We start from the raw sequence: 25,908 nt of genomic DNA, 5'->3' as shown, positions 1-25,908 counted from the left end.
CCCAATTGTTTTATTTTCACTTTTAATTTGTTTTGGTTTTATAAATCTGGGTAGAGAAGAGGAACTCTTTAAGAAAAGAAAATGCCAAGTCTGGTTCCTAGAGTTCAAGTCCTGTACATGACAAAGCAAGGCAAAGACAGGGTGGGTAATCTGTTTACTGCTGGTTGTAAGAATTCCATGGTTCACCGCAGAGAGAGCTGGAACTTTGTAGATCTAATACTATAAGGGCTGGTAAGATGGCTCAGCATGAAAAGACACAAAGCTCAGTGGTCCCTAACATACTTGTTCTGTGTTTTTGTAATTTGCTCAATATAAAAAAAATAATGGACATTCCCCTAAATAATAACCCAGCATAGTTGTAGGAGGGGGTGGGTCTTGGTTTTCAGCGTTGATGATGGAGCCCAGGAATGGCAGCACGGTGCTTTGAGTTCCATCCTTGAGACCTACATGGTAGAAGGAAAGAACCAACTCCTTTAAGCTGTCCTCTGACCTCCGCATGTATTCTGTGGTATGTGCACACACCCACATTCACATAAAGCAATGTAATGCAAACGTAATGATTCAATAAGCATCAGCCCTCTGCCAAGGACTCCAAAGGTGCACCCTTTGTCTCTTGGAAATTTTAGCACACACCAGTGTGTCCCCTTCCTGTCAGTCAGGGTCACTAGAATTCTGGTCTCCCACAAAACCTGATACCTAGGACATTTCTCAGATGAGTGGCTGACAGGAAGGAAGGCCCTCCTTCACCCTCCATTTAGCTGAGTTTATCGTTTAAACAAAGAGTATGTCTTTGAGACCTGTCAACACTATAGTCTATAATGGAGCTTCCTGGACTTTTCTCCAGGTGGAAATCTCCAAGGTCTGACTTTTTTGTTTGTTTGTTTTTGTTTCAGTCTCTTACATGTTACAGACCCAAGCTGTTGATAAAAGTGTTCAAGGGACTGTGAAGTCTGGCACCTAAGAAGACCCACCTACCTGTCAGGATGGGGGTAGGGGGTGGAGATCAAAGACCAGAGTGGCCCTGCAGCAGGCCTCAGCCGTTCCTAATGGATATCTTAATAGACAATGAAAGCATGCCAACAAATTCTTCCGCTGTGAAGAGGAGGCAGACAGAGGGTTGAGACCTTCAGCCCCCAGAACATGGTGGGCTGGCAAAGACTCTCTGTGGTATTGTGTTTCCAATTGAATGCATCTTCCCTTCGTCTTCTGGTAACCTTTCTGAGAGAAGACATACTTGCAGGTCTGGCAGGTCCTTCTCTGCTCCTTGGCCCGTGAGAACCACAACTGTCCACCCTCCATGCGAACTATTAGCATTTCATGATCTAGAAGAACAAACTAAACAATGAAGCAATAAAAACAGGCAAAGTGCAATCTAAACTCATGGGACAAGTGCAAAAATATTTAAAACAAGCAAACACACACACACACAAACAAACAAACAAACAAAAACCAAAAACCAAAAACCAAAACCAAGGCCGTGTTTTGTGATCTGTTAAATTGTTAAGCTTTTGAGTCTGGTGCCTCCCTTCTACCTAACCTGGATATTTATCGTTTTGATTTTTTGTTTGTTTGTTTTGTTTTTGTTTTTAAGACAGGGTTTCTCTGTGTAGTCCTGGCTGTCCTGGAACTCACTCCATAAACCAGGCTGGCCTCGAACTCACAGAGATTCACCTGCCGCTGCCTCCTAAGTGCTAAGTAAGGCGTGCAGCACCCAGCTGATTTTAGCTATTTGCTCTAAGCACTAAGTCCTGTATTAAGCACCATCTCTAACAGGCTGTCTGTTTTCACAGTCTTATATACTCTTCTTCCCCGCAATGGTTAGGCACCCTGTGTTAGGCTATATTCTCTCTACTCCCGTTTCCCTATGCCTTTTTTCCCTCACAGCCTTTCAAACAAATGCCCTGGGCTTTTTTTTTTCCCTTGCAGTTCCCATCAGCCAGCCATCTTCTCTTGCCATCTGTCTTTATGTCTATTTTAAAGCATGGCTCAGACCTACCCTCCGCCTTCAAGAAAATCTGTTTATATATTCTAAGAATGGCTGAAAGAGGTTTAGCTTCTAATTTGATCTTTTCTGGCAGTTGGTGGTTGGAACTGAAGTTCTCTGAAGAAGCCACATGTGCCGTGAAGATCCGCAAGACAGACTATGGCTTTCTGTTTATGAATAGGTGGGATGTTGTAAATTAAAAGGTAAGATTACCTTGTGCTCTTTAGTCTTCTCACTAGTCGCTTACTACCACCTTCCACATCTTTTTTTTGTGACTATTGGGTACAACTTTGGGAATGCACTGTTAACCTTAGCACACTGCTAGCCTCCAACTCTACAGCTAAGAATGTTATAAATCAAAGAGCCAAGTTAAGCTCGGAGCCCCAGATGCCCTGCCTAAGGACAAGGTAACTTCCTGGAACGCTGGGGGCTTTCGTTCTTGGGAGATAACAAGTCACATGTTTTCACTCCGCTAAACTGTTTGACCCATCTACACTGAATGTGCCTGATCACATGTGGGGAGAGGTATGTAGGTAGGAAATGTCAGGATGTATGCTTGCCCCTGATTATTGAGCATGGTGGGAAAAGCAATCAGTTGCGGGTTTTTTTTTTTTTTTTTTTTTTTTTTTTTTTTTGGTTTTTCGAGACAGGGTTTCTCTGTATAGCCCCTGCTGTCCTGGAACTCTGTAGACCAGGCTGGCTTTGAACTCAGAAATCTGCCTGCCTCTGCCTCCCGAGTGCTGGGACTAAAGGCGTGTGCCACCACGCCCAGCCTTTGCCTTTTTAAGCTCCTGCAAATGTGACCTGTGGCTATTCCCTGAGAACCCAGTGGTGGCCTTGGCTAGTGTTTAATTAAAGCCTGCTTCAAATTTGGCTCAAAATTGTGGAACTGATTTTTCCTCTCTCTTGAATCTCTGGATTAACAATAACAGGCAGATTATAGCAGAATAGGAAAACCTCCCCTGAAAGATTCAACTGTTACTGTTACCACCAACAGTTCATATGGGGCAAATGAATTGACTTATAATTTTTGTGCTCTGATTATAAAAGGTCATATGATCACCTCCTCAATGAAATACATTATCCAGAGTAACACAGACCCATGCTCGTAGGCCATAGCTATTCATACTTAGTTCACAATGAACTCAAGGCAAAAGTGATTGTTCTAGTGTCAGTTCTGTTGTGATAACCTACAAAAAGCACCTTTGGGGAAGGTAAGAGTTGATTTGGCTTGCAGTTCTAGGTTACAAGTTCACCATTGAGAGCAAACAAGGAAAGCACTTAAACAGATAGTCATATCACACTGACAGCCCAGAGCAGAGAGGATGATGCACCCTATTCCTCCTGCTTGCTCTTGTTCTCAGCTAGTTTTCTCTTCTTTTATACTGCATTAGAGCCAAACCTAGGGAATGGTGCTACTCATAGTGGGCTGGATGTCACTACATCAACTAACAGTCAAGATAAACTCCCATAGACATGCCAGCCTGATCTAGGCAATTCCACAGCTGATACTCTCTCTTGGTGATTCTCAGTTGTGGCAAGTTGAGATTTGAAATCAAGCAGTGGGCTGGAGAGATGGCTCCACTGTTAAAGGCTGGGCTCACAATCCAAACCAACCAGCACAGTGGTATTTTACATCCATGTTAGTAATAGTAATGAGATTAGAAATTTTCTAAAAGTAAAGCCTTTAAGCTTAGTGCCCTGTTAAGCTTTTCTTGTCACTTGGGATGAGAGAATTGCTATGAAAGAATCATCTTGATTAGATTGCCCTGTGGCCCTGTCTTTGAAAGAGCGATTGTCTTACTGTGGAAGGCGAGTCGCACCATCTCTGGGCAGGTGGTTCTGGGCTGCATGCAAAAGCCAGCCGAGCGTGAGCCAGGGAGCAAGTCAGTCAGTAAGCAGCATTTCCCCAACGGTTCTGCTTCAGTTCTTGCCCTGACTTCCCGCAGAGGTGGACTGTGACCTGGAGGTGTACGCTAAAATAAATTCTTTAATCTCCAAAGTTGCTTTTGGTCATCGTGTCTTTCACAGCAACAGAAAACACACCAGAACACTTAGAACTTCAGACTGGATTAAGGTGGAATTCATATTGCCACTGGAAAACCCAAGGGAACAGCAAGAGCCCACTGGGAATTTCTTAGAAAGAATATGGTGAAAGTTGGCTCCAAACAAGGAGCCAGAAAGGTATTTACTGTTACTATCTATGGAGAGTGACCGAGAACAAAATCAACCCAGTCAAGAACAAATTAAAAAATTAATTTGAGGCTAGTCAGGCTTGCAACCTGAAAGACAGTCTTGAAAACTGGATCTGAGACTTTCCAAAATGGTGGCTGTATGGATAGCTTTGCTGACAGGAAAACTGGAAACCACACTACTTGTTAAAAATTATGATTGATTCTGGAAAAAGCCAAGCTGTCTTGCAGAAAAGGTTTTGGGGGCTAACTTGGTGTCCATGCAGTTTGGTGGAAGAAGTCTGTTGTATTGGCCAGCCCAAGTTAACCATGTTTCAGATAACTGTTGCTCAGTTCAAAGGTTCACTCTCAAGTGGCTAAGATCTGGTGAACCATGGCCTCCCAATGCCATGTTAAGTGCTCAAACCAATGCTATTTCATTTTGATTTTCATTGACAATACAATTATTAAAAAAAAACAAAAACCTATGGAGGCTGGAAAGATGGCTCAGCAGTTAAGAGCACTGACTGCTCTTCCAGAGATCCTGAGTTCAATTCCCAGCAACCACATGTTAGTTCAAAACTATCTGTAATGGGATTTGATGTGTCTTCTGGTGTGTTTGAAGACAGTGACTGTATACTCACATATATAAAATAAATCTTTTTAAAATTAAGAACTTTTTGTCTACGTGTGTGTGTGCGTGCCACATTGTCACACATGTGCAGTGCCCATGAAGGTCATAGGAGGGCATGAGATTGCCTGGAGTTATAGACAATTGTGGGTGCTGGGAAGTGAACTCAAAATGCTTTGCAAAAGCAGCTAACACTCTTAACTACTGAGTCATCTCTCAAGCCCCCAGTCATTTCTTTATCTATATGTAAATAGGTACTTCAAAATGAAAACCTTACTTTTGTGTGTGAATGCACACATGTGGCCATGTGTGGGAAGGGCAGGGATCAACTCCCATGTAGTTCCTCAGATGCTGTCTAGCTTGGTTTTTGAGGTGGAATCTCGGCTGGCTGGCCCAGGGATCCCCCTGTCTCTGCAGGCTGTGCTAGGAGTACAAGCATGTGCCACAGCGGGTGGCTTTTCACATGGGTTCTGGGTTTCAAACTCAGCTCCTCGCGCCTGCACGGCAAGAGCTTCACCCCTTGAGCCCCCTCCAGACCACAGTGACCTTATAAGCAGCTGCCTCGGTTAGGCCCCTAGAGGCCTAACAGTGCGAGCTGGTTAAGTCCTGTTCCCAGGGAAGCTCCTGGTTTCTGTGCTATCGGTCGGACTTGGTGCCCACAGCCCTCAGTCTTTTCTTGCTGCAAGCTCAACATAACAAAACCAAAGCGTGTAGACGCAGCTTAGTTTGCTGAATTTAGACTCGAATTCAGCCAGTCATTCTAACAAGATTCAGAATTCGCAGCGGAGTCTATTTAAATCGCAAGGAGAAAAGCACACAGGGGCTCTGGTTCCCTGGATGACAGTTATTTTCAGCATCCATCCATGCCTAAATGTGTGACAGCAGCCTGCCTAACCTGGAAAGTAGACACACGGGTGCTTCCCAAAACATTACTTAGTTTAAAAGACATCTATCACTTAAAAACAAACAAACAAACAAACAAAATTTAAAGGTACTCCCTTAGATTTGTAATCCCTAACTGTAAAACATCTCAGGCACACAGCATTCTCCCAGGCTGTTCACACTGCGTATCACGCAGAGCTGTGTTTCTCAACCTGTGGTCCCGACCCCCTTGGAGGGGTGAATGACCTTTCCATAGGGGTCGCCTAAGACTATATCCATATCAGATATTTACATTATGGCACATAACAGTAGCAAAATTACAGTTATGAAACCATAACAAAAATGACTTTTCTGGTTGGGGGTGGGGTTCACCACATGAGGAACTGTATCAAGGGTCGCAGCATCAGGAAGGTTGAGAACCACCGACCTAGAGGGAAACTCAACACTGGAGAAAAACGGAGCACTGAAGTATGTGAAATGCTTTAAGTAGAGGCAGTTTTGCTGCATTGCACGTTATCTATCACACACGACTCCCGAGTGGAGATGGTGTGCTTTTTAAAGCTCAGAAAACACATTTGCCTTTTTAGTGTCTTACTGACACGTGCTTCTCATAAGGAACACTATTCCATGTAGACCTGAGTTAAAATGAGTGTCTGCTTAAGGCTGGTTACACTGCAGTGCGTGGGGTCGGTAACAATGGACAGTGACCTACCTTAAGGTGGTCAAGCGGAGACCAATGACACTGGCCTTAAGCTGCCAGCTTCTCCATCACCTATGCCTGAGGTGGGAGCTCAGCTAAAGCCAGAGGTTTAGGTATGAAATGTGCACAGCCCGAAGGGTGTGGCTCTAGGTTTTCCTTTTTCTATCAAGATGTTTCAAGACTGATGTGTGGTTACTTCCCATCTGGGTACTGAACAGCAGCTCGGGACAGCAGCTTGTTTCCCTTGTAGCAGCAGCTCGTTCTCACAGGCAGAGTTTGAACCGGCAATGTCCCCGTGGGCTTCTGTGTTAGAGACGAGGCCCCTGACTCTGTGTTAGGGGAGGCAGAGGAACTGTGAGATGGGGCTTAAGCAGGATGTTCTCAGGTCACTAGGGTGTGCCCTTGAAGGGGAGTGTGCCCCCACCCCTTGCTCTTGGCTGAGAAGCAGTGGTTCTGTGCTCGCCCTGGTTCTTGCCATACTGTGCTGTCTCAGCACTGGACCTAAACAGGGCCCAAAAACACCTCTGAAGGACACCTCTGAAACCGTGATAAAGGTAACCTTTTCTCTTTGTAAGCTGATTATCTCAGAATTTGTTGTAGTAACAGGAAGCCAATACAACAACAGCCAGCAAATTTTTCTATAAAGGGACATTTGTAAATATTTCAGATCTTATAAGGCCAGGAAGTCTCTGTTTTTTGTTTTTCTTGGTAGGAATTAGATTGCAACCTGCCTTGAAATCTTTATGCTTTTGCCTCAGCCTCCCCATGCTGGGATTACTTTTTTTTTTTTTTTTCTTGAGATGGTAGTAGCTGGAAATTTCCTATGTAGATCAGGCTGGCCTTTAAACTCACAGAGGTCTATCTGCCTGTCCCTGCCTCACAAGGGATTAACAGTGTGCATGCCAAGTCCTGCTAAAGCAATCCTTTCAGAAGTTGAAAATAATGTTCTTAGCTCAAAGGCTAAGATCTGCAGTGGTTATTAGGTCTTGCTCCAGGAGCTATCGGATAATCGCCGGCGGTGTGGCCCTGGGAACCCTAGCCAGGGGACTGCTTTGAAGATTAAGGCTGGTCCTTGCAGCAGGGACCGGTTACAGGCTGAGAGCTGAGTGCCTGCTTGTTCCCATTCTGGCCCCACACTGCAAGCGCAGGACGAGATAAGCATCTTCTCTACCTAAAGCAGAGGAAGGACATCTTAAAGAAGGTAGGCAGATTTCAGCAGGTTCTTATACTGGCTTTCGCTTGCCTTGGCTGTAAAGGCAGATGCCCCAAACTCCAGGTGGTGTTTACACATTTTCAGATGATGGGGCCTTGCCATTCCTTCTGCCTGGCATTGGGAGAGAGGTTCAAATAAAGTCTAACACCACCTTTCCTCTTCATCAGACAGTTCACAGGTCTCTCTCTCTCTCTCTCTCTCTCTCTCTCTCTCTCACACACACACACACACACACACACACACACACACACAGAGAGACAGAGACAAAGAGAGAGAGACAGACAGACACAGGCACAGAGAGATGCACACACACGCCGGCTCAGAAATTCAAGGGAAAGACGTCAGCATGGTGACAGCTAGGACTCTAATGACCAGCTCACCTGTGGCAGGATTAAAGCTGCTGGTGGCTTCAGAAACTGACCCTCTCAAATTTACAGAATATTTATACCAGTGCATGTCTCCTGGAGCATGATCCGCACAGAGGCTAATGTCATGCCCCTAACTTCCACTGGTGTCTTTCATCTACAATGGTCATGTTGAAGAGATGAGGAACTTGGGTTTCTTTCATAAATGTGAAGTCTTAAGTGGCCAATGTGACATGCGCCACATCTTCTCTCTCTAAGGGTGACAGGGCTTTGGAGTCGCAGTTCTTCTCTCTCAGTTTTGAATAAGCAGCTGAAGGTTCTCCAAATACCCGTCTACTGCCAACTACTTCAACTTACGTGCTATGGAGGTAGGAAGTATGTGCGTCACCATCACTACCAAGACAAAACGACCCCCATGTGCAGGGATCCCCACATTTCTGACATAAATCAACAGCATAAGAACAAACGAGCAAGTGGACGAATGAACGAATGAATGAGCGTAGCTCCCACTAGCCTCGCATGTCCCTGGTTGTCCTTTTCAGGTTTCTGTTTAAAATGTCAAGTCTGTTTTCAACGTGTGCATTTATTTCTTATTTTAAATTCAGGCTCTTCCACGGTGTGGGCTTACAGTGGCATTGCCAACGACAGCTGCAACCACAGCGTGACAACAAGGACTGTCAAGCAATGTGTGGGGTGTCCTGAAGAAAAACAGTGAAGAGATCTGAACAGTGGGACGACAGCTCAGAAGAGGAAGAGCCTGGAGCAGCTAGCTCAACAGCACAGACCTTCGGCTCAGAGGCGCTGGGCACCTGTAGGGCACACTCAGCTCTCTCTCAGACCACTGGACCAGGGGAACTTTAAGAACTTTCTGGTTTAAAAACAAACAAACAAAACAAATGAGCACTCAAACAAACCCCAAGGCTGCTCTGAGAGGGCCACAGAGATTCTCAGCACAGGACAAGCGCGGCTGCTTTGCAGGTGTGTGCTTGTCTGCGGCAGAGCGTGGCTCGCCTCTGGAGCTCTCATCACTGACCACTCTTCAGTGTCACCTCCCTGTGCCACCATCTTGTTGATTTTTCCTATGAAAGACTAAAGTCTTACATCTGTCAAGAAAACACCGATGGTGATGGACCTGAGCAGCAAATAAAACCAAACGCCTCCCTTCTAGGTTGAGGTGTTTGGAGAGGAAAGAGGGTCTAACTCACGGCTTGGTTCTGTCCCAGGACACTCTGAAGTGCCACCCATGCTGATGGGAACCTGCCACTGTCCCCTTGGCACTGCATTCAAGTGCGTGTGCTGAAAGTGCTGATGTGTGGCAGAGTGAACTTCCTATTCCCACCCCTCCTGTTAAAGCTGTGTTCACAATGGTAGTCCCTCCAGACAGCAGGGCTTACAATCAGAGGGTTTTTGTAACAGAAAGGAAAGGGGCAAACAAAACCGTCTGAGCATACAAGAAACCCTGAGGTGAAAATGGCTTTTCCTGTAGAGTCTTCTTCAGGCTGACGCAGTGTCTGTCACAAGGGCCCAGGGCCCTTCTGGGAGGGCAGGCCTTCCTCCATCCACAGAGAGCCAGTGCGGGGCGCCCTGCGGTGGATGCGCCGCAGCCGCAGCAGGTAGAGAAGGATGGACAGAAGGACGACCAGGAAGCAACCGGAGAACAGATAGTGGTTGTAGACGAAGGACACGCCCCGCCAGTGCGCGTGGCCAGCTCGGAACACCTCCTGCCGGATGTCTCTGTGGCACAGAGACAAACAGAAACGACAGTGAGGAGGGTGCCAGGCAAGGTCTGCTGTTCCCAGCTTTCCTTACATTGAGACCAGGGGATGGCAAGCCCAAAGTGGGTTCCCTGTCAACTACGTTGTTAACACTCAGACAATGACATATGGAAGCATGTCCTTAAGACATTAGCGTTATCATTTCATCAACACACACTTGATAAATGTAGGTCCCAGGGTTTTGTTCTTACAAGGAAGTTAATGGGGCAAACACATTCATGTGGAAATTTGTGTAATCAGTAACGGCTCTAAACAAAAATTCTAAACAGAATTTTTGGAGCTGACCCAAGTTAGAATAGTAGATAAATAAGGTTTTAAATGTGGTCATCTGAGCTAGGTCTGAGAACTTGAATAAAGAAAGCTGTATGTCTTTATGTGACCAAGTGTGGACTGGAATCTAGTATCTCCTTTGGTCATGAATCTACACAGACAATGCCACAGTCTTAAAAGTATTAGCGGACACTTGGGTGCTAAGGACGATGACTGGTGCTTTGGGCCCACTCTGAAGGCCGACGCCTCAGCTGTCAGTCATCACCACGCTGAAGGAACAGACAAGATGGTTCTGCTACCAGACATCGCAAGACAGTGCATTCATAATGATGTACCCCTACATCACAAGTCTGTCTGCTACCACAGTGTCACAGATGTGCTCAATACAATGGTTTCTTTTGCAATCCTAGATACTATACTATCACAGAAGGAGCCCGAAGCCATAAGGATCACCACTAAATGGACCCTTCTGCGGGGGTGAGGGGACAGACAAATGGGACATAGGGTGGCACCACAGAGAGTTGTTATGTTGTGGGAGAAAAGGAAGCCCCTGGGGAGGGAGATGGAGAAGACCCAAGTTAACTAACCCAAGTTAACTAACCCAAGTTAGCTAACCCAAGTTAGTTAGTCTGGCTAGCCTCACAGCTCTGACGCATCCACAGAATACAGCCACCAGGAGGCAGCGCGCTCCAGAGAACCATGCCTGTGCCTCTCCCAATCCTACCTCAAGGGCAGGAAGCGGGTCCGGTAAAGGATGGCCCCCAGGGTCCACTGTACTTCCTTGTCATACACCTGCAAGGCCGTCTTCAGGTTTTTGTAGGTGACAGGAAAGGAGAAGCCTTTGTGGAACACCTCGAACATCCAGGCTGATTTGAAACACTGATACCTACGGGTGCCAAGCACAGACACGGGTCGGCCAGGCACCAGACAGACTGTGCCCAGCTTGCAGCAGGCCAGCTCTGAGAAGGCGGCACATGTGGCTGCTACGTGATTATTGAGCTCAGGCTGTCGCCCTGCAGAGAGGGCCGTTTACCTGTCGGGTCTGACTAGCCTGAAACAGCACCACTGAATTGCTTCTGTGGGATGCCTCCCTCCACATGCCTTCAGCACGCCATCACTTACTGATCAAACGCTGCCGCGTTCCAGCTCCTGGAGACCCCAGCCTCTTTATGACAGAAGGTAAACGCAGGAGGATCCTTTCGGCTGAGCCTCAATGTTTATTAGAGCCCCTCCCCCTTTTACGAAGTGCTGGACTAAGTAAGTGATTAATCATAGTAATAAACGATAAGACTCTGTCACTGCCCGAGTGTCAAACAAAGGGATCTTATAAACCATATCATTAATGTCCTGGGGAGTCAGGCGGGGGGCGGGGACAGGGAAACTGAAAGGGGCGGCATCCCATACAACTCTGATGTTCAGAGCAAACAGGGACAAAGATTTCAAAACTGAGCAGAAAACCCATAACGTGTCCCACTTGAAAGAGGCTAAGGGTAGAGAAGGACAGAGGATAAAGAGGGTCACCCGGCAGATTAGGACTCGAGTGTCTACTACTTACTTCAGTCGATGGAGGTCGGCATGAGAGGCATAGAGTCCTCGGTCAAAGCGTTCCCGCAGGATCGACCACTTTGTTGCACAGTAATCCTGAAAACAGTTTCACCCCAAATAAACCATCCCTTATTAAAGCTTATTAAAATGGCTTTTCCACTTACAAATGTCTTACCAAGTTCATATTCATAACAGGCACAGGAAACACACAAGCAGCGCGATGTCTGTGCAGTCAACTTGAGCCTGGGCTCTGTGAGTCCCTGGAGACCAAACTGTGCTTGCCGTTTACCTGGGAATCCTCCCACCAACAACCTCCCCGGACCGTTTAGTTCTCCCATTGCCACGGCACCAGAATAAACTCTGCCAAAGTGAAACTGGTTTTGGCCTATTCAAACTGAGTCCTTGGGTTTGGAGCAGATTTAGCACACGAGGAGGACGGTGACGGAAAAGTCACTTGGGAGTCACGTTAACTGCTCACACCCACTAACACTGTCCTCGGAAGGGCGCTGACCTCCCAACATGACTCAACATGACTCCTCCCCTCTCTGCTGGGTGAAGAAGCTGGCGCCCAGAGAGATGCTGTGACAGGGAGCACGAGGGGATGCGCTTGGCCTGAGGCAAGGGGGAGGGAAAACATCAGGAATGGAGAAGCAGGGGGGGGGGGCGGAGCAGAGAGACAGAGACAGAGACAGACAGAGAGAGAGACAGAGACAGACACACACACAGAGAGAGAGAGAGAGAGAGGTTGGGGGTTCACAGTGTGAGGCCATGCTGCTCGCCATGCTGACAGGACACTGAGCCAGGGTGACAGGCTGAGACCAGTGGAATTCAGCCTGTGAAACGGCCGAAGACTTTAACTAGTACAGCAAGGTGGCTGCATGAAAGCTTCAGACTGAACACCCCAGGACAGCATGCGGGTGAGCCCCAGGGACACCAAACACAGAGGACCTGTTGGACAGCGCCTGGTGAGACAGTGAGAGTAGAGCAGGAATAGGCCTGAGGAGTAGTCATGAGAGAAACTACCGATGCTTACAGGGGTGGGAGGGGGCATCAGAAAGAGAGAGAGGCAGAGGGTTCCGGACACTGCTCAGTGAGACAGCATTGCCCAGCATGTACGAGGCCCGGGACTCCATTCCCAGCACTATAAATAAAATCATACAAGAGCCATGCCTGGAGGAAGGGGACTGGATGGCTGGTAAATCAACTAAGATGGCACAAAACAGACAGACAGAGAAAACTGGATTTGTTTAGAATCATGAAACTCAATGGGTTAGGATCAGAGACTGAACGTCAGCAGCCAGATAACCACAGCACAGTTGGGACAATCGATGAATTGATGAACTTGAAGGGCAATGGGCTATGGCTGGAAGACAAGAACCAGTGAGGCTGATGACATTTGACAGAGCAAACCTCTGACAAAGAGGGAGAGCAGCGGGAACAAGATCATAGACGTGTCCTGGCTGCTATGGGGGGGTGGGCGGCTGCTGAAAGGATTTTGAGATGTGGCAACCAAAAGTCAACTCAAGACTCTGTTTTGTACACTCCTGGCGATAATACCATTAGTAGAGCTTAGACTTTCTTCTGTGACTGCTCCCCACAGGACAAGTGAAGGGAAAGGACATCCCAAGGATTCACTACAAATGTTTCCCTACAAGAAGACGGAGGCAGGACCTGCAGCCCGCATGGTCTCTGCACATTACCTTGGCAGCTTGAGTGAATCTAGCAGCATTGTAGTCTCCCCCCATTCGCAAGACATCCTCGGTGCAGTAGTAGAACTCAGAGAAGCCGTAGAATTCACTGTTCTGGAAGTGGATTGGAGGCTGGTAGACGCCATTGAGGGAAGTCTGGGTCTCATTGGTTTTGTTCATGAAAGGCTGCAGGGTCTCTCGACACAGGTCAAAGTCTCCTGTCCCCTGAAGGTACAGGGTCTGCCCGTTTTGCTGGATCTCATCTTTAATGTCCAGAGGCAAGCAGGGATCCAGTAGTGGAGCATCAGGAGTCAGACCAGTCTGTTTACCCAGGAGCCTGTGGCACAAAGAACCATTTACCATGAGACTCATGCCACATACACTGTGCTTTGGACAAGTGGCTGCAAACCAGTGTTCTCCTAACGTGGGTCCCACAGAATTGAGGGTGGGAATACAAAGGGTTCCAAACAAAGTTAGTAAAATTGTCATACAATTTTGTCCCTCTTGCAGAGATCCACAACTGCATACATAAATTAGCATGCTGAGTCCAGTTAAACAAGGAGTGAGATGACCTGACTTGACAGTGGAAGTGATGCTAGTATCGGATACTATGGACTCCCAGGTCTGCCTGTGTTGGGTCCTGTGGACTCCCAGGTCTGCCTGTGTTGGGTCCTGTGGACTCCCAGGTCTGCCTGTGTTGGGTCCTGTGGACTCCCAGGTCTGCCTGTGTTGGGTCCTGTGGACTCCCAGGTCTGCCTGTGTTGGGTCCTGTGGACTCCCAGGTCTGCCTGTGTTGGGTCCTGTGGACTCCCAGGTCTGCCTGTGTTGGGTCCTGTGGACTCCCAGGTCTGCCTGTGTTGGGTCCTGTGGACTCCCAGGTCTGCCTGTGTTGGGTCCTGTGGACTCCCAGGTCTGACTGTTAGGAGTTGAACCCTGATGGAGTCACTTGCCCTCACTGACAGTCTTTTCTAACAAGCCATGCATTCCTCCCATCAGGGTTACTCATAATATACTGGAGTTTAATCAACAATGGTCTTTGCCATAAAACTATTTACTTTAAAGAAATGAACTACCACTATAAGTGGCAAAGACAGGTATGCATTTCAAGGTTTAATTAATGCCATGCTTATAATTATCAGGAATTTTGAGCCGCTAAATGTGTGTCTCACACTACTGTTTCTGTGTTCTATGTCTAGCTTAGGAGTGCCACTGGACTATATTTTACAAAACTTTTAAAAAAAATTAATAATAAAACCCAATTAGTAAAACTCAGTAGTCAGAAGAAAGTGTTTAATAAATCTATGAAAGTAAGCTTCAAATTTATATTTCTATTTAAAAATTTTAAGACTTTTGTGAAAAATAACTATAACAAAAGGTTCTAGACACAAATTTAAAACAAAAAGCAACACCACGGGACTACCGCTGTTGTAATCAGAGAAGTTTGTACTTATGGATATGAACTTCGGATAAACTCATACCAAGTAGCTCCAACTTGGTTTTTATTAAGTTTTAGGCCCTCCCTGATTTATTAAGGTTAAATTGGTCAGGGCTGGAAAGATGATTCAGTGGTTAAGAACTGGTGGCTCTTCTAGAAGATCTAGGTTTGATTCCTAGCACCCACATGGAGGCTCACCTGTAACACCAGTTCCAGGGGATCTAGTGCCCACTTCTGGCCTCCATGGACACTGCTTGCATACAGTGTACAGGCATACATGTAGGCAAACACCCATACACATAAAAATAACTAATACAATTTTTGAAAATGATTAAATTGGCCAAGTAAATATACTATTGCTTAGCTCTAAAATGATCATTTCACCTTTAAAACATTCTATCAAAACAAACAAACCAGATACAGGAAGAGCAAGGTGTCTTACATACCCAGACTCTGTCCTTCTGATCCCAAGCCATTTGTCTGTTCTGATGGGCATACTTCAAATAAGTAACTGCTATACTGTGAAGCTTATTACTATATTCATTCATTTATTTATTGGAATTTTTTCAAGACAGGTTTTTCTCTGTGTATCCTGTCTGTCCAGAAACTCTCTTTGTGGACTAGCGTGGCCTCAAACTTACAGAGATCTGCCTGCCTCTGCCTCCTGAGTGCTGGGATTGAAGGTGTATATCGCCACTGCCTGGCTTTATTTTTTATTATTATTTTTTTAAAGACAGGGTCCTGCTATGTAGTACTGTGTGGTCTGAAACCATGCAGAGTAGGATAGCCTCAAACTCACAGAGGTCCTTGGCCTCCCACAGGGTAGAACTAAGGGCGTGTACCCCCGTGCCTAGCTAAACTCACAAGCGTCAATGTGACAGGAGTGATGCCCTTTCCCGCTTTTCTTTCACATATTTTTCTACACCAGAATTTCACAAAAACTCAGTTTTTTAAAGTTTCCTCTCATAAAAATGTGGAGTTTTTAGTTTTATTTAGGTTTGTTTTTTGAGTTAGGGTCTTAATAGGCCTCAAACTAACGATGTAATGATCTACAGGCATGTACCATCAGACCCAGCTTAAAAATATTTTATTATCCTAAAATTACTTCAAGGTATTTCTTTACTCTCAATCCCCTTTCACTGTGGTTCTCAGCGACAGTGCTCAGTATCTCTAGAACATTCCTTATTTGAGACTTTTTGAGGTCAAGGGCAGCGTCTGGTGTGAGCCTCGCGGGGGGTGGGGGTGGGGTGGGGGTGGGGTGGGGGGTGTGTCAGCAGTGTGTCGTCACTGTCTGTGCTTTTCCACACCTTTGCTCCCAGTCACTCAGGAGCAACTAAGTCGTCTAAGTGACAGTGAGGGTCCCCTCTATCAGATGGAGAGAGAAAATGCAAGCACATACACGGGTGGGACGGGGGCTGCTGGCAGGACCCTGAGGACCCCTCAGTCCTTCTAGCACGGGGCAGCTAAAAAGCAGGTACTTGACCTGAATCTAGTTTTGATGAGGAGCAAGCTAGGCCTGCAGGTGCCCGCTGAGGAGCCGCAGGGGCTGTACCTGTTTTTCTGAACTGTGCTGGCAAATAGTCGGTCTTCATATCTCTGCCGGGCAGCATTACCACCAAACCCAAGAAACGTGGCCACGTAGACGCGGTACACATGCTCAGTCTGGTGGACATCGCACCCCAGGTTGAATTCAGCTAACAGGTTTTTAGCTACTTCTTCCTGTAGGCACAGGGACGACACATTTCGGTATTTTAAAGCAACCTTAGCTCCAGTTACAAAAGAAGGGTCTAAAAAGAGTTCTATTAAGAGCAGCAGATTCTCTCTCCACCTCCCCCAAGGATGCTAAGCGTTGTTCATAATGCAGTATGATTCTAACTGAGGGAACTGCAGCTGCTGCACATGTGTGGTATTAGGACTTTCTGAAAAGGAGGTCAGAACTATATAGTTCCTCCTCTCTGACCCACAGATCTATTTATGCTACCTCCTGATGTGGACACAGACCCAAACATAGGAATGTCCCAATAAATAAAGATACCTTCAAAAAACAAAAACAAAAACAAAACAAAACAAAATGAAAAAGAAATAGCCTCTGAGTGGTCAACACTAAGGGAGGGTTAGGTTAATGACAGTCATCAGTTATAGAGGAATACACAGAGCACTGTGAATAAAGGGCACACAATCACACAAAAGGCAAAAATGTAACAACCACACCTTTAAACTATGACAGGAATAAAAATAGTGGAAAAAAAAATCACCAAAACACTAACAATGCTTTTTTCTTTTTAACATTGTGAGTCCAGGGGGAGTTTTTACTCTCCTGTTTGCCCTAAGCTCTCTTTGTAGTTTGCTACCTTACAATGAAGGGAGAAGGCAGGCAAGGCAGCCTCTAGAGGTATATTAAGGATGGGAAGTAGGAAACTCTCTCTCTCTCTTTTTTTTTTCCTTTCTGGTTTTTTGAGACAGGGTTTCTCTGTGGCTGTCCTGGGACTCTGTAGACCAGGCTGGCCTCAAAATCAGAAATCTGCCTGCCTCTGGAAAAGTGCTGGGATTAAAGGTGTGCGCCACCACCGCCTGGCTTTGAATTTCTAAAGCACTTTTCCAAGGAGCAATGGAGCCTCCTCAGCTCGCACCAGGGGCTGAGTGTTTGGCAGAGAGCAGCCATTCAATGGCCATGGTGTTGGGACTTTTCACAAGAGACTGGCTCATAGAGGTCACACAGCTAGGAGGAACACGGTGAAGCTGCCAGCTAAGCTTGTTCAGCTCCATGGCTTAACTCTGAGCCTCCACCTGGTACATGATCCCTACTGTGGGGGAAGACAGTGTAGGAGGCCTTGCTTTGGTGTCAATTTACATCTGGACAGAAACAGTAAGAAGAGATGTGGTGATTTTTGGGACACATGGAAATGGTCCTGTTGTCCTTTTTGGAAGGCACAGCCTGCCTAGGACCACAGACCCTGACAGGGCACTGAAGGGCTGGAGGAAGGATGGGATGAACCAGATGTGGAGTATTGGGTACCAACCTCAATATTTCCCAGAACAGTTCAAAACCAAAAACGATTGTGCTGGTCATAACTTCCTAATGATATATAATGCTATATTGTTTTTTAAAAGTGACTGAAGTGAAAATATAAATAAAAGCTCAGGCATGCGACTGACATATAAACCAGAGAAAACCTCTTTCAGAAAACAAACCAGCTAGTCTCAATGTACAAACGCAATCGGCTTGGCTGAGGCCTGCCTCTTTCTCCCGCCTCCTTCCTCCTGGGTTGAGAGGTGAACCTCAGCGAGCAGAGTGGGGATGTGTCCAGACTCAGGAGACAAAACAAAGATGGATGGAGACATGGTAAATGAAAATGGAACCAAACAGAAGGCAGTCTGTCCAGATAATAACCTGCTGCGAGGAGGCAAAGCTTACAGTTTGGGGGACTTCGTACGCTATCTGGGTAGACACGCCTCCCATGTCGAGGACACCAGCTGTCCTTTTCCGCACGATGGCCTCGCTGCTCTCGCTGCCCGGAATGTTGACTTCCACAACCGCCTCGTCATCTGGAGAGAGAAGTGTCCCCTCTCTTTGAAGCGCTGCTTTGAAGAGCACTCAGGCCACTCCTCCCTATGGACTTGATGACTGTAGCTTAGACTTCAGCTCTGCTCGCCCGACCCTTGGCACTGAGCTATCTCGTAACTCTTAGCTCCTTCTCTGCCCCTGGGTTGACCGTACTCTGTGGCTGTAACTTCCAACCAGATGGCTAGTGGGAAAATGGCACTTACCCTCCTCAATATGCTCAAACCGTCCGAGGACAAAATTAATGCCGATCCAAGCATACACACCTAGACATTTTAGAGAAAATGAGAAAAAAATTAAGTTTTAAATCTCTGATCAATTTGGTCTCTGTAAGCTGTCTCACTTGTTTTAACCCCTGACAGCCTGAGACAGAGTCACCAAATAACACATTTCTGCTGTTTTAGCTTGCCCTAGTGTTTTTATAAGAACTCTCAATTTTAAAGCTTACACTTTATATCAGATGTGTTGAAAATGGAAATTCCCCAGTGATTCCACACTAACTTCCTCTCATCTTTCCTGCATCTTTGTCACCTACACAGCTGCCAAGTCTCAGCCTATGCCTGGCAACATTTCCTACCGCCCATTTCTATCCATTCCCACTGCTCCCGTGATTTGTGTCATTACACAGTGGGGACGACAGGCGAATCAACCTTCGAGAGCAGCCTCCTCTAGCCTATCCTGCTGGGCTGGGCCAAAGAACAATGTCGCAGCAGCAGGCTGATAATTCAGTGTCCGGCTTTCAACATCACCACCACCTTCCCACAGGGCCATGATCTGACCAAGTGAAAGCCTGTGTTGGTCCACAGTTGGTCCTTCCCACCTGCAGCAACAGTTCTTAGAACATTCTTAGCTGGGCAGAGGGAAGGAGAGATGTCTTTGTCTTTCACAGTCCCAGGGTATTTTTTTTTCACTTCCTTTGTGTGCCGGAAGTGACCTTTTACAATTCTGAGGGCCGTACTTGTCTGTAAGGAGCTCACGGCTGACCTGCCCAAGTCTGCGTTTCCCGGTGCCTTTCCCCAGGAACCCTGGCTGGCTGATGCGTGACAGAGGAACAGACACTACACATCTAGATCTCTGCTCCTACAATACCATTTCACTGACGGGTTGTTTCTCACTCAGGTGGAATCATTTCTCTAAAACAGAACTAATATTTTTTTCAGTTCATCAAAGGCAAGAATTCCTCCTTGGTATCAGTAAGTCAGAAGTTCATGGCCCAGAAGGACCTATCAGCTGGGCAAGGACACAGGCTTCCTCCATCAGTCTGTTCAAAATACAGTCCCTAAATGTGGTGAGGACAGATGAGCTATGTTTAACAGTTACTTTTAGGGCCGTACAATAAGATCAACCATCTAAGAGACTTATGTAGTCTTTTAAGAGTAACTCGAGGCTATGGTTTCCAGTGACTCCATACAATGCACAGTGGGGAGGGAGGCTCTGAAGGCGCTGTTTCCGATACTCCAAACTGATGGTCTGATACCAACCTTCTTGTTTTCCTGAGATGACTTCGGCATGGGAGTCAGAAAACAGGAAATCATAGTGCACAGGGATGTCGGTCAGGAGGTCCTCTAGGATGGCTTTCTGCTGGCTGTAAGACAGTCCCAGAATCTACTGTCAAACCATATCCTTCATTTTTTTTTTTTTAAAACAAAAACAAAGACAACTTGCGGCTCTGTTATATCCTACATGAAAGAGTTAATTGTGAAACTGAAGTGATTTCATTGAAAAGATTGCTTATCTCAGGAATGTTCTTTCCAAATGAAAAAGTTATGTGAATCATGTGATTTCCAGCTCAGTGGGTGGAGGGCTTGTCAAGCATGGATGAAGCCCTGAGCCTCATCCGCAGCACTGTATAAACTGGGCATCGTGGGGTAAGCCCACAGCCCCAGCACGAAGAAGGCGCAGGCAGAAGGCGCAGGCAGAAGGATTGGACATTTAAGGTCAGGCTCTGCTACATATTTAGCTTGAGGCCAACCTGGTATAGGAGACACTGACCTGCCCCAACCCCTGAAAAGTTAACCTTACCATTTATAGTAAAAAATAAGTAGATTAAAAGCTCTTTGGTGAGGTCTGCATAAGGGAAGAGCTCTGAGACTCGTCCTGACTCAAGAAAGGATTTTCTTTTTTTTTTTTAAAGATTTATTTATTATTATATCTAAGTACACTGTAGCTGTCTTTAGATACACCAGAAGAGGGCATCAGATCTCATTACGGGTGGTTGTGAGCCATCATGTGGTTGCTGGGATTTGAACTCAGGACCTTCGGAAGAGCAATCGGTGCTCTTAACCACCGAGCCATCTCTCCAGCCCAAGAGATGTGGCATTTTCAATGCCACAATGAAGCCAGTAATGATGGTGATAAGGAGGAGAGAAGAGTAAGTCACCCCTCCTTTGCAGAGACCACCCACCCTCCAGGCTGAGGAAGATCACCTTTCAGGAAGGACTCTCATTCCAGCTGTGCAGAGAATGTAGAGAGGTGTCTCTTTGTGTTTTGCCCGAGGCACATGTTCTGCAGCAAAGCTCAGAAGCGGAGAAATGTAGTCGCTGACTTTTTCTGGAGAGGTAGCAAACTCTGAGATGCCTGCAGAGATGGACAGTTGGGTTAGCAGGGATGTCATGGCGCTAAGAGAAATGTCTTCAGTGTGCTGAAGCTCGGAGAGATTCAGGCTACACTCTGTACTCTGTATTCTCCTAGTTTTGCCTATTCCTCTACTTCCACACTGCTGTGTGGCATGAAGGGTTCAGGTCCATGCGCTCGTCTCTGTTATCAGGATATTGATCTGACTGAGCATCTGCAAGGTGTCCCACACAGGAGCACATTCTTGCCCTTGAGAAATGGCCCTTCTCTGCTCAGGCAAACCCCAATGGCTGTAATGCCACCCACATGCCACAGATCTTCAGCTCATATCATCTGTCCCCAGAGCTCTTTCCAACCTTCAGATCAGGTCAAGGTGATTGTCTAACGCACACAGCTACTGCCTGTCCTCACGGACACCCCAAACATGACCTAGTCTGCAGCTGGTACTACAGATCTGTTTCTGCTGCCTCTTCCCCGCCCTGTGCCCAGGGTGGCATCCAGGGTAATTTCTCATGCCCCTGTGCACTGCCTTCCACTTTCACCGACCACTTCTGGGCCTGCTTATGCTAGTTTCTTTGGCCCCTGTCATCTGCTACTGGCCTAGTCTAACTGACTGCCTTCCAGTTTCCATTGATCCCTCCATCCCCTACCCCAAGGATGCTTCTTTTGTTTTTGTCTTAAACCCTTCTATGGATCCTCTAACCGACACAGACAAACTCAGTTTAGAGATACACAGCGACCCACCCAATGGCCCATCTTTACCTCTTTCTCTCACCTCAAAGCACTGAACTAATTCTGCACCCTGCTCTGGCCTTCGGGCCTCCGAGTCCCCTGCAGGAAGAGGCTTCTCTTCCTCTGCCTCCTTTACCCAGTCAACTTCTGCCTGTCCAATCAGCTCCTTCATCCACAGAAGTCTTCCCTAGCAGAGTCCTAAGAGACACCAGCTCTCCTGAGCACCAGCTGTAGCCTGTGCTCAGCCTGAGCCAGCTATGTATCTATCTGTCCATCACACCACATTCCTTAGCTGTCTGTCTCATTAGAGCTGGTGAAGGGCACGCACTGTGTCTTGTTCGGTTCATATCCCAGCACTCAGGAGTGCCTGGCAGGTGGAGGTGCTCAGGAAGCTCTGTTCAATACTTATTAGAAGTGAATGGGAGCCAAGGAGACAGCTCAGCAGCTAAAGCTCTGGCTGCTCTTGCAGAGGACCTAGGTTTAGTTCCCAGCACTTACTCGGTGGCTCACAACCAACCAGTTCAGGGACCCCAATGCCCTCTTCTGGCCTCCCTAAGCACTTGCATACATGCATTGCATATACATACACTCAGGCACACAGACACAATCAATACACACATCTTTAAAAAAAATTCAATGAGTATTTATAGCTGTCATTGAGCCTACAAGATCAAAGCAATGGGGACTTGAGTTTGACAATTTCTTGCTTCACACGTTAAGGAATTGTAGACCCAGAAAGGAAACAGCAGAAAATGGAGTAAAAGGCAAAACTTTGTTAACACACTGAGCTAGTTCAGTGGAAAACTAAATCCCAAACTAACCAGAATCTATTTTTAATATACTTCCAGAGTTGTTTATATTAACACTGAGAGACTAGGAGTCAAACAGCATTGCTATAAAAATGGTTCACTGATTTCTACCTGCGTAAGAACCGTGCTAAGCTGGATCTAACAGATTCCTGAGTACACCTCAATGAGGACAGTTTGTTTGGCTGATCCATCCTGTGAGGGGAACCATGCTAAGCCAGCTGTGACCGAGATCCTGGCATATATATACCTCCATGAGGACCTGAGTTTCATCCCGCGGGCTGTAAGGAGAACTAGTCTCCATTAGCAGTCTACTAGGGAAGACTTCTGTGGAAGGCGTTCAGCTAGTGCTGGAGGCTGTCATGTGAAGCTCGTCAAAAGGCAAAGTGTTTTACTGAGCTTTAGCTCAGAGGCTCCTGGGAAACGAGCAGTATCAGGTTAACCCTGAAGCTATTTCTAGATTAGGCATACATACAATTTTAAGGGTCAGAACAATGGAGAATTAAGTTAGCACTAAATAAATATCAGGATCTTTGTTTATGGAAATCCACTTCTCAGATGGAGGGTAATAAACTACGATGGTTATTACTTATCAGTATTCTGTTTTAAGATCTCTGTGTCAGGTTATAATTCTCGGTATTTATGGGCACAGTGTGATCACAAGAGACATGAGCACCCTGTAAAGCAATGAAAGCGAGCACCTAGCATGCCCATCTCTTTGAGCCCGGGTCATTTCTTTGCGTCTCTCTGACATTTTAAAAAATGAATGTATTGAATACTCGGCATTTGATATTTTAGCACTCACACACAGGTGAGAGACAAAGCAGAAGTTCGGTGTCTCTGTTATGCTGGGTAGCCTACTGTTTTAAGTCAGCGCTTACTGAGTATCAGGTAAGGAAAGCTCATTCAAAATGTTCCATTCCCACTGCTGCCAAGAGGGTACCAACCACGGACAAGGCAGAGAGAGCCCGAGAAGGCTGGAGACTGTCGCTGCTTAAGCTATTTAACGAGGAAACCAAGCCTTGATTTTACACCTCACACTGCTTAGACGTGAAACGATCCGATCTTTAAAAACTGAGTGTATTTACATTCACTTTTTTTGTTTTTTTTTTTTTTACGACAGGGTTTCTCTGTGTGTCCCTGGAATTCACTCTGTAAAGCAAGATGACCATGAACTCAGAGATCCACCTGCCTCTGCTTCCTGAGTGCTGGGATTAAAGGTGTGTGCCACCACTGCCTGGTTACATTCATTCTTTTTAAGTCCCGAGGTTGCCCTTATAAATAATCTAGAACATAAGAAATACACCTGGGCAAGTGGAGTCTAATGACCCAAGGCAGAAGAATTGTAAGCGGAAGCCAGCCTGGGTATCTTAGTAAAATACTGTCTCAAAAATAAAGAGTGCTAGGGCTAGAACTTGCTGGGAGAGCACCTGGCTAGCATATATGACTCTTAGGGTCAATACCAGCACCACTAAAGAGAAAGGGGCAAGAGGGGGGGAGATGAGGTGGAGGAGGGGGAAGAGAAGAGAAAGGGTAGTGATGAAAGGAAGGGAGACATCTGGGTAGTAATCATAATACGTACCAATATTTAAACAAATAATATGCTAATATTTAAGTTATAGATTTTCAAGAGTTATCTGAAAATGTCTGTTTAAGAAAGAGCTACTAACCAGGAAGAACAAAACGAAATCTTCTCAGCAGTGTTAGCATGTGAGCACACACCATGGGGTGACTGTGATGATGACCACAGGTGACAGAAAAGACACAGGCTGTGGATATGTGATCAAGATAAGGAAATGGGAAGCGAAACCAAGCCAGCCGTTATGTTAGGCCCTGCCTTAAACCTGGAAGCAGGCTAGGCAGTGTGGAGCGAGAGGGGAGGTATCACAGTGAGTGGGATTGCAGAATCACAGGAGCCCAGAACCTGGTTCCGGTCCTCGGCGGTTCCTATCCCATACCGGGCTTAATCTTCATCACCACTGGCTTCCGGTTTTTGTCCCTCATCTGTCTGATGTCCAGCAGATCGTGAGGGTTGCCATTGTGCCGAGGCCAGCAGTAGACAAATATCCGAGACCCACTGCTGCCGCAGTCCACCACGATGCCATAGTTCACGCTGGGGTTGTTGGTGTCTGTGGCCTCAACGTCTGTGACTCGGGCCAAGTACCTTGTTTAGAAATACATGAGTGTTATTATTTAAACAGAGCATCGTCCTGCTCTAACAGGGAAGGCTCACTGCAGAAACACCATGTTAGTGGTGATCTCCATGCTGCGATCTCTCTCGGGCGGGCACTCTCTCTAAGCCAGATGATGAGTCAAAAGACGACCAAACCAATATCCTGCCCACTGGGAACCTCCTACTCAGGTATACGCTCACCTCCCCTGAGCACACTCCACAGGCTGCAGAGACACGACTGTCTCCAATGTGCAAATGTTTACTCAGAACCCAGCTTAAAACACATGAAAGGGGCTCCCTGACTATCCCGGAGCCTCTTAAACACAGACTCTGCAGACAGCTCTCAGGCACTTCCAACAGTCCAATTTAAATTTTTTTATTTCATATTTTCTTTATTTACATTTCAAATGTTATCCCCTTTCCTGGTTTCCACTCCAAAATCCCTGTCCCCCTATCTCGCCCCCCCCCCACCAACCCACCCACTCCCACTTCATGGCTCTGGCATTCCCCTACACTGGGGCATCGAGCCGTCACAGGACCAAGGGCCTCTCCTCCCATTGATGACGGACTAGGCCATCCTCTGCTACATATGCGGCTGGAGCCATGGGTCCCTCCATGTGCACTTTTTGGTTGGTGGTTTAGTCCCTGGGAGCTCAGGGGTACTGGTTAGTTCATATTGTCGTTCCTCCTATGGGGCTGCAAACCCCTTCAGCTCCTTGAGTCCTTTCTCCAGCTCATTGGGGAACCTGTTCTCAGTCCAATGGACGGCTGTAAGCCTACACTTCTGTATTTGTCAGGTACTGGAACAGTCCAATTTGTTAACAGGTAGTCAGCACAGGGTCCAGTTCCTACAGCCATATGTTCCTGTGCCTGTTCAGCCATCTCATGATGGCCCAGAGACCGTTCTCTCCTCCGATGGTCAGTTGCTGTGAGTCTAACCGTGAGTTACCTCTGGGAGGTGAACAGATCGGGAGAAAGGAGACATCAGAGTGACCCCCACCCCTTCTTGCTGTGGCAACTGGGACAAGGCCCTCACCGGATACAAACTCTGCTGGCGTTTTGCTCTCGGAGCCCCCAGCTTCTAGAACAGGGGTTCCCAACCTTGCTCATGCTGTGATGCTTCAATGCAGTTCTTCATGTTGGGGTGATACCATAAGGGTTATTTCATTGCTACTTCATACTGTAATGTTACTACTGTTATGAACTGTAATATAAATATCTATGTTTTCCAATGGTCTCAGGCGACCCCTGTAAAGGGTCATTCGACTTTCCAAGGGGTTATGAACCACAGGTTGAGAACACCATTTTAGAACTGTGAGAAATACACCTCTTGAACTCTGTAAGCTACCCAGTGCTCTGTCTGGAACAAAGTCAGCCAGAAGGTATGACGTTCCTCCTGGAA

At 46.6% G+C, this 25,908-nt stretch overlaps 2 protein-coding genes across 7 annotated transcripts in view; one reads left to right on the top strand and one right to left on the bottom strand.

The window, feature by feature from the left end:
* The window catches only part of Gm16867 (predicted gene, 16867), a 140,791-nt gene extending 128,881 nt beyond the window's left edge, over window positions 1-11,910 (top strand). For 3 of the 5 annotated variants that reach the window (XR_003950916.1, XR_001781315.2, XR_874771.3), the window contains 3 exons: window positions 2,079-2,187; window positions 8,205-11,170; window positions 11,732-11,910. Coding sequence is in view for 1 of the 5 variants with exons in the window: in XM_030248111.1 (XP_030103971.1) it covers window positions 894-947 (54 nt within the window). In the remaining 4 variants the exon portion in view is untranslated. Of the gene's footprint in view, window positions 1-893; window positions 963-2,078; window positions 2,198-8,204; window positions 11,171-11,731 lie in introns of those variants that run through there. The other 2 variants (XR_001781314.2, XM_030248111.1) reach the window with 2 other exon arrangements.
* Entpd4 (ectonucleoside triphosphate diphosphohydrolase 4) overlaps window positions 8,458-25,908 on the bottom strand; it is a 29,592-nt gene continuing 12,141 nt past the window's right edge. Inside the window, exons 4-13 of one of the 2 annotated variants that reach the window (NM_026174.3) lie at window positions 24,292-24,497; window positions 20,648-20,798; window positions 19,703-19,806; window positions 18,428-18,487; window positions 18,051-18,205; window positions 16,212-16,378; window positions 13,237-13,561; window positions 11,547-11,632; window positions 10,716-10,877; window positions 8,458-9,680 (exon numbers count right to left, since the gene is read on the bottom strand). In NM_026174.3, the coding sequence (NP_080450.1) occupies window positions 9,461-9,680; window positions 10,716-10,877; window positions 11,547-11,632; window positions 13,237-13,561; window positions 16,212-16,378; window positions 18,051-18,205; window positions 18,428-18,487; window positions 19,703-19,806; window positions 20,648-20,798; window positions 24,292-24,497 (1,636 nt within the window). In that variant the 3' untranslated portion in view covers window positions 8,458-9,460. The remainder of the gene's footprint in view (window positions 9,681-10,715; window positions 10,878-11,546; window positions 11,633-13,236; window positions 13,562-16,211; window positions 16,379-18,050; window positions 18,206-18,427; window positions 18,488-19,702; window positions 19,807-20,647; window positions 20,799-24,291; window positions 24,498-25,908) is intronic. The other variant, NM_001360352.1, reaches the window with a different exon arrangement.

The sequence above is a fragment of the Mus musculus genome, chromosome 14 (genome assembly GCF_000001635.26).
Source record: "Mus musculus strain C57BL/6J chromosome 14, GRCm38.p6 C57BL/6J".
Taxonomy (NCBI): Eukaryota; Metazoa; Chordata; class Mammalia; order Rodentia; family Muridae; genus Mus; species Mus musculus.
Note: the sequence above shows the minus strand (reverse complement) of the source record. Positions and strands in the feature narration are given on the sequence as shown.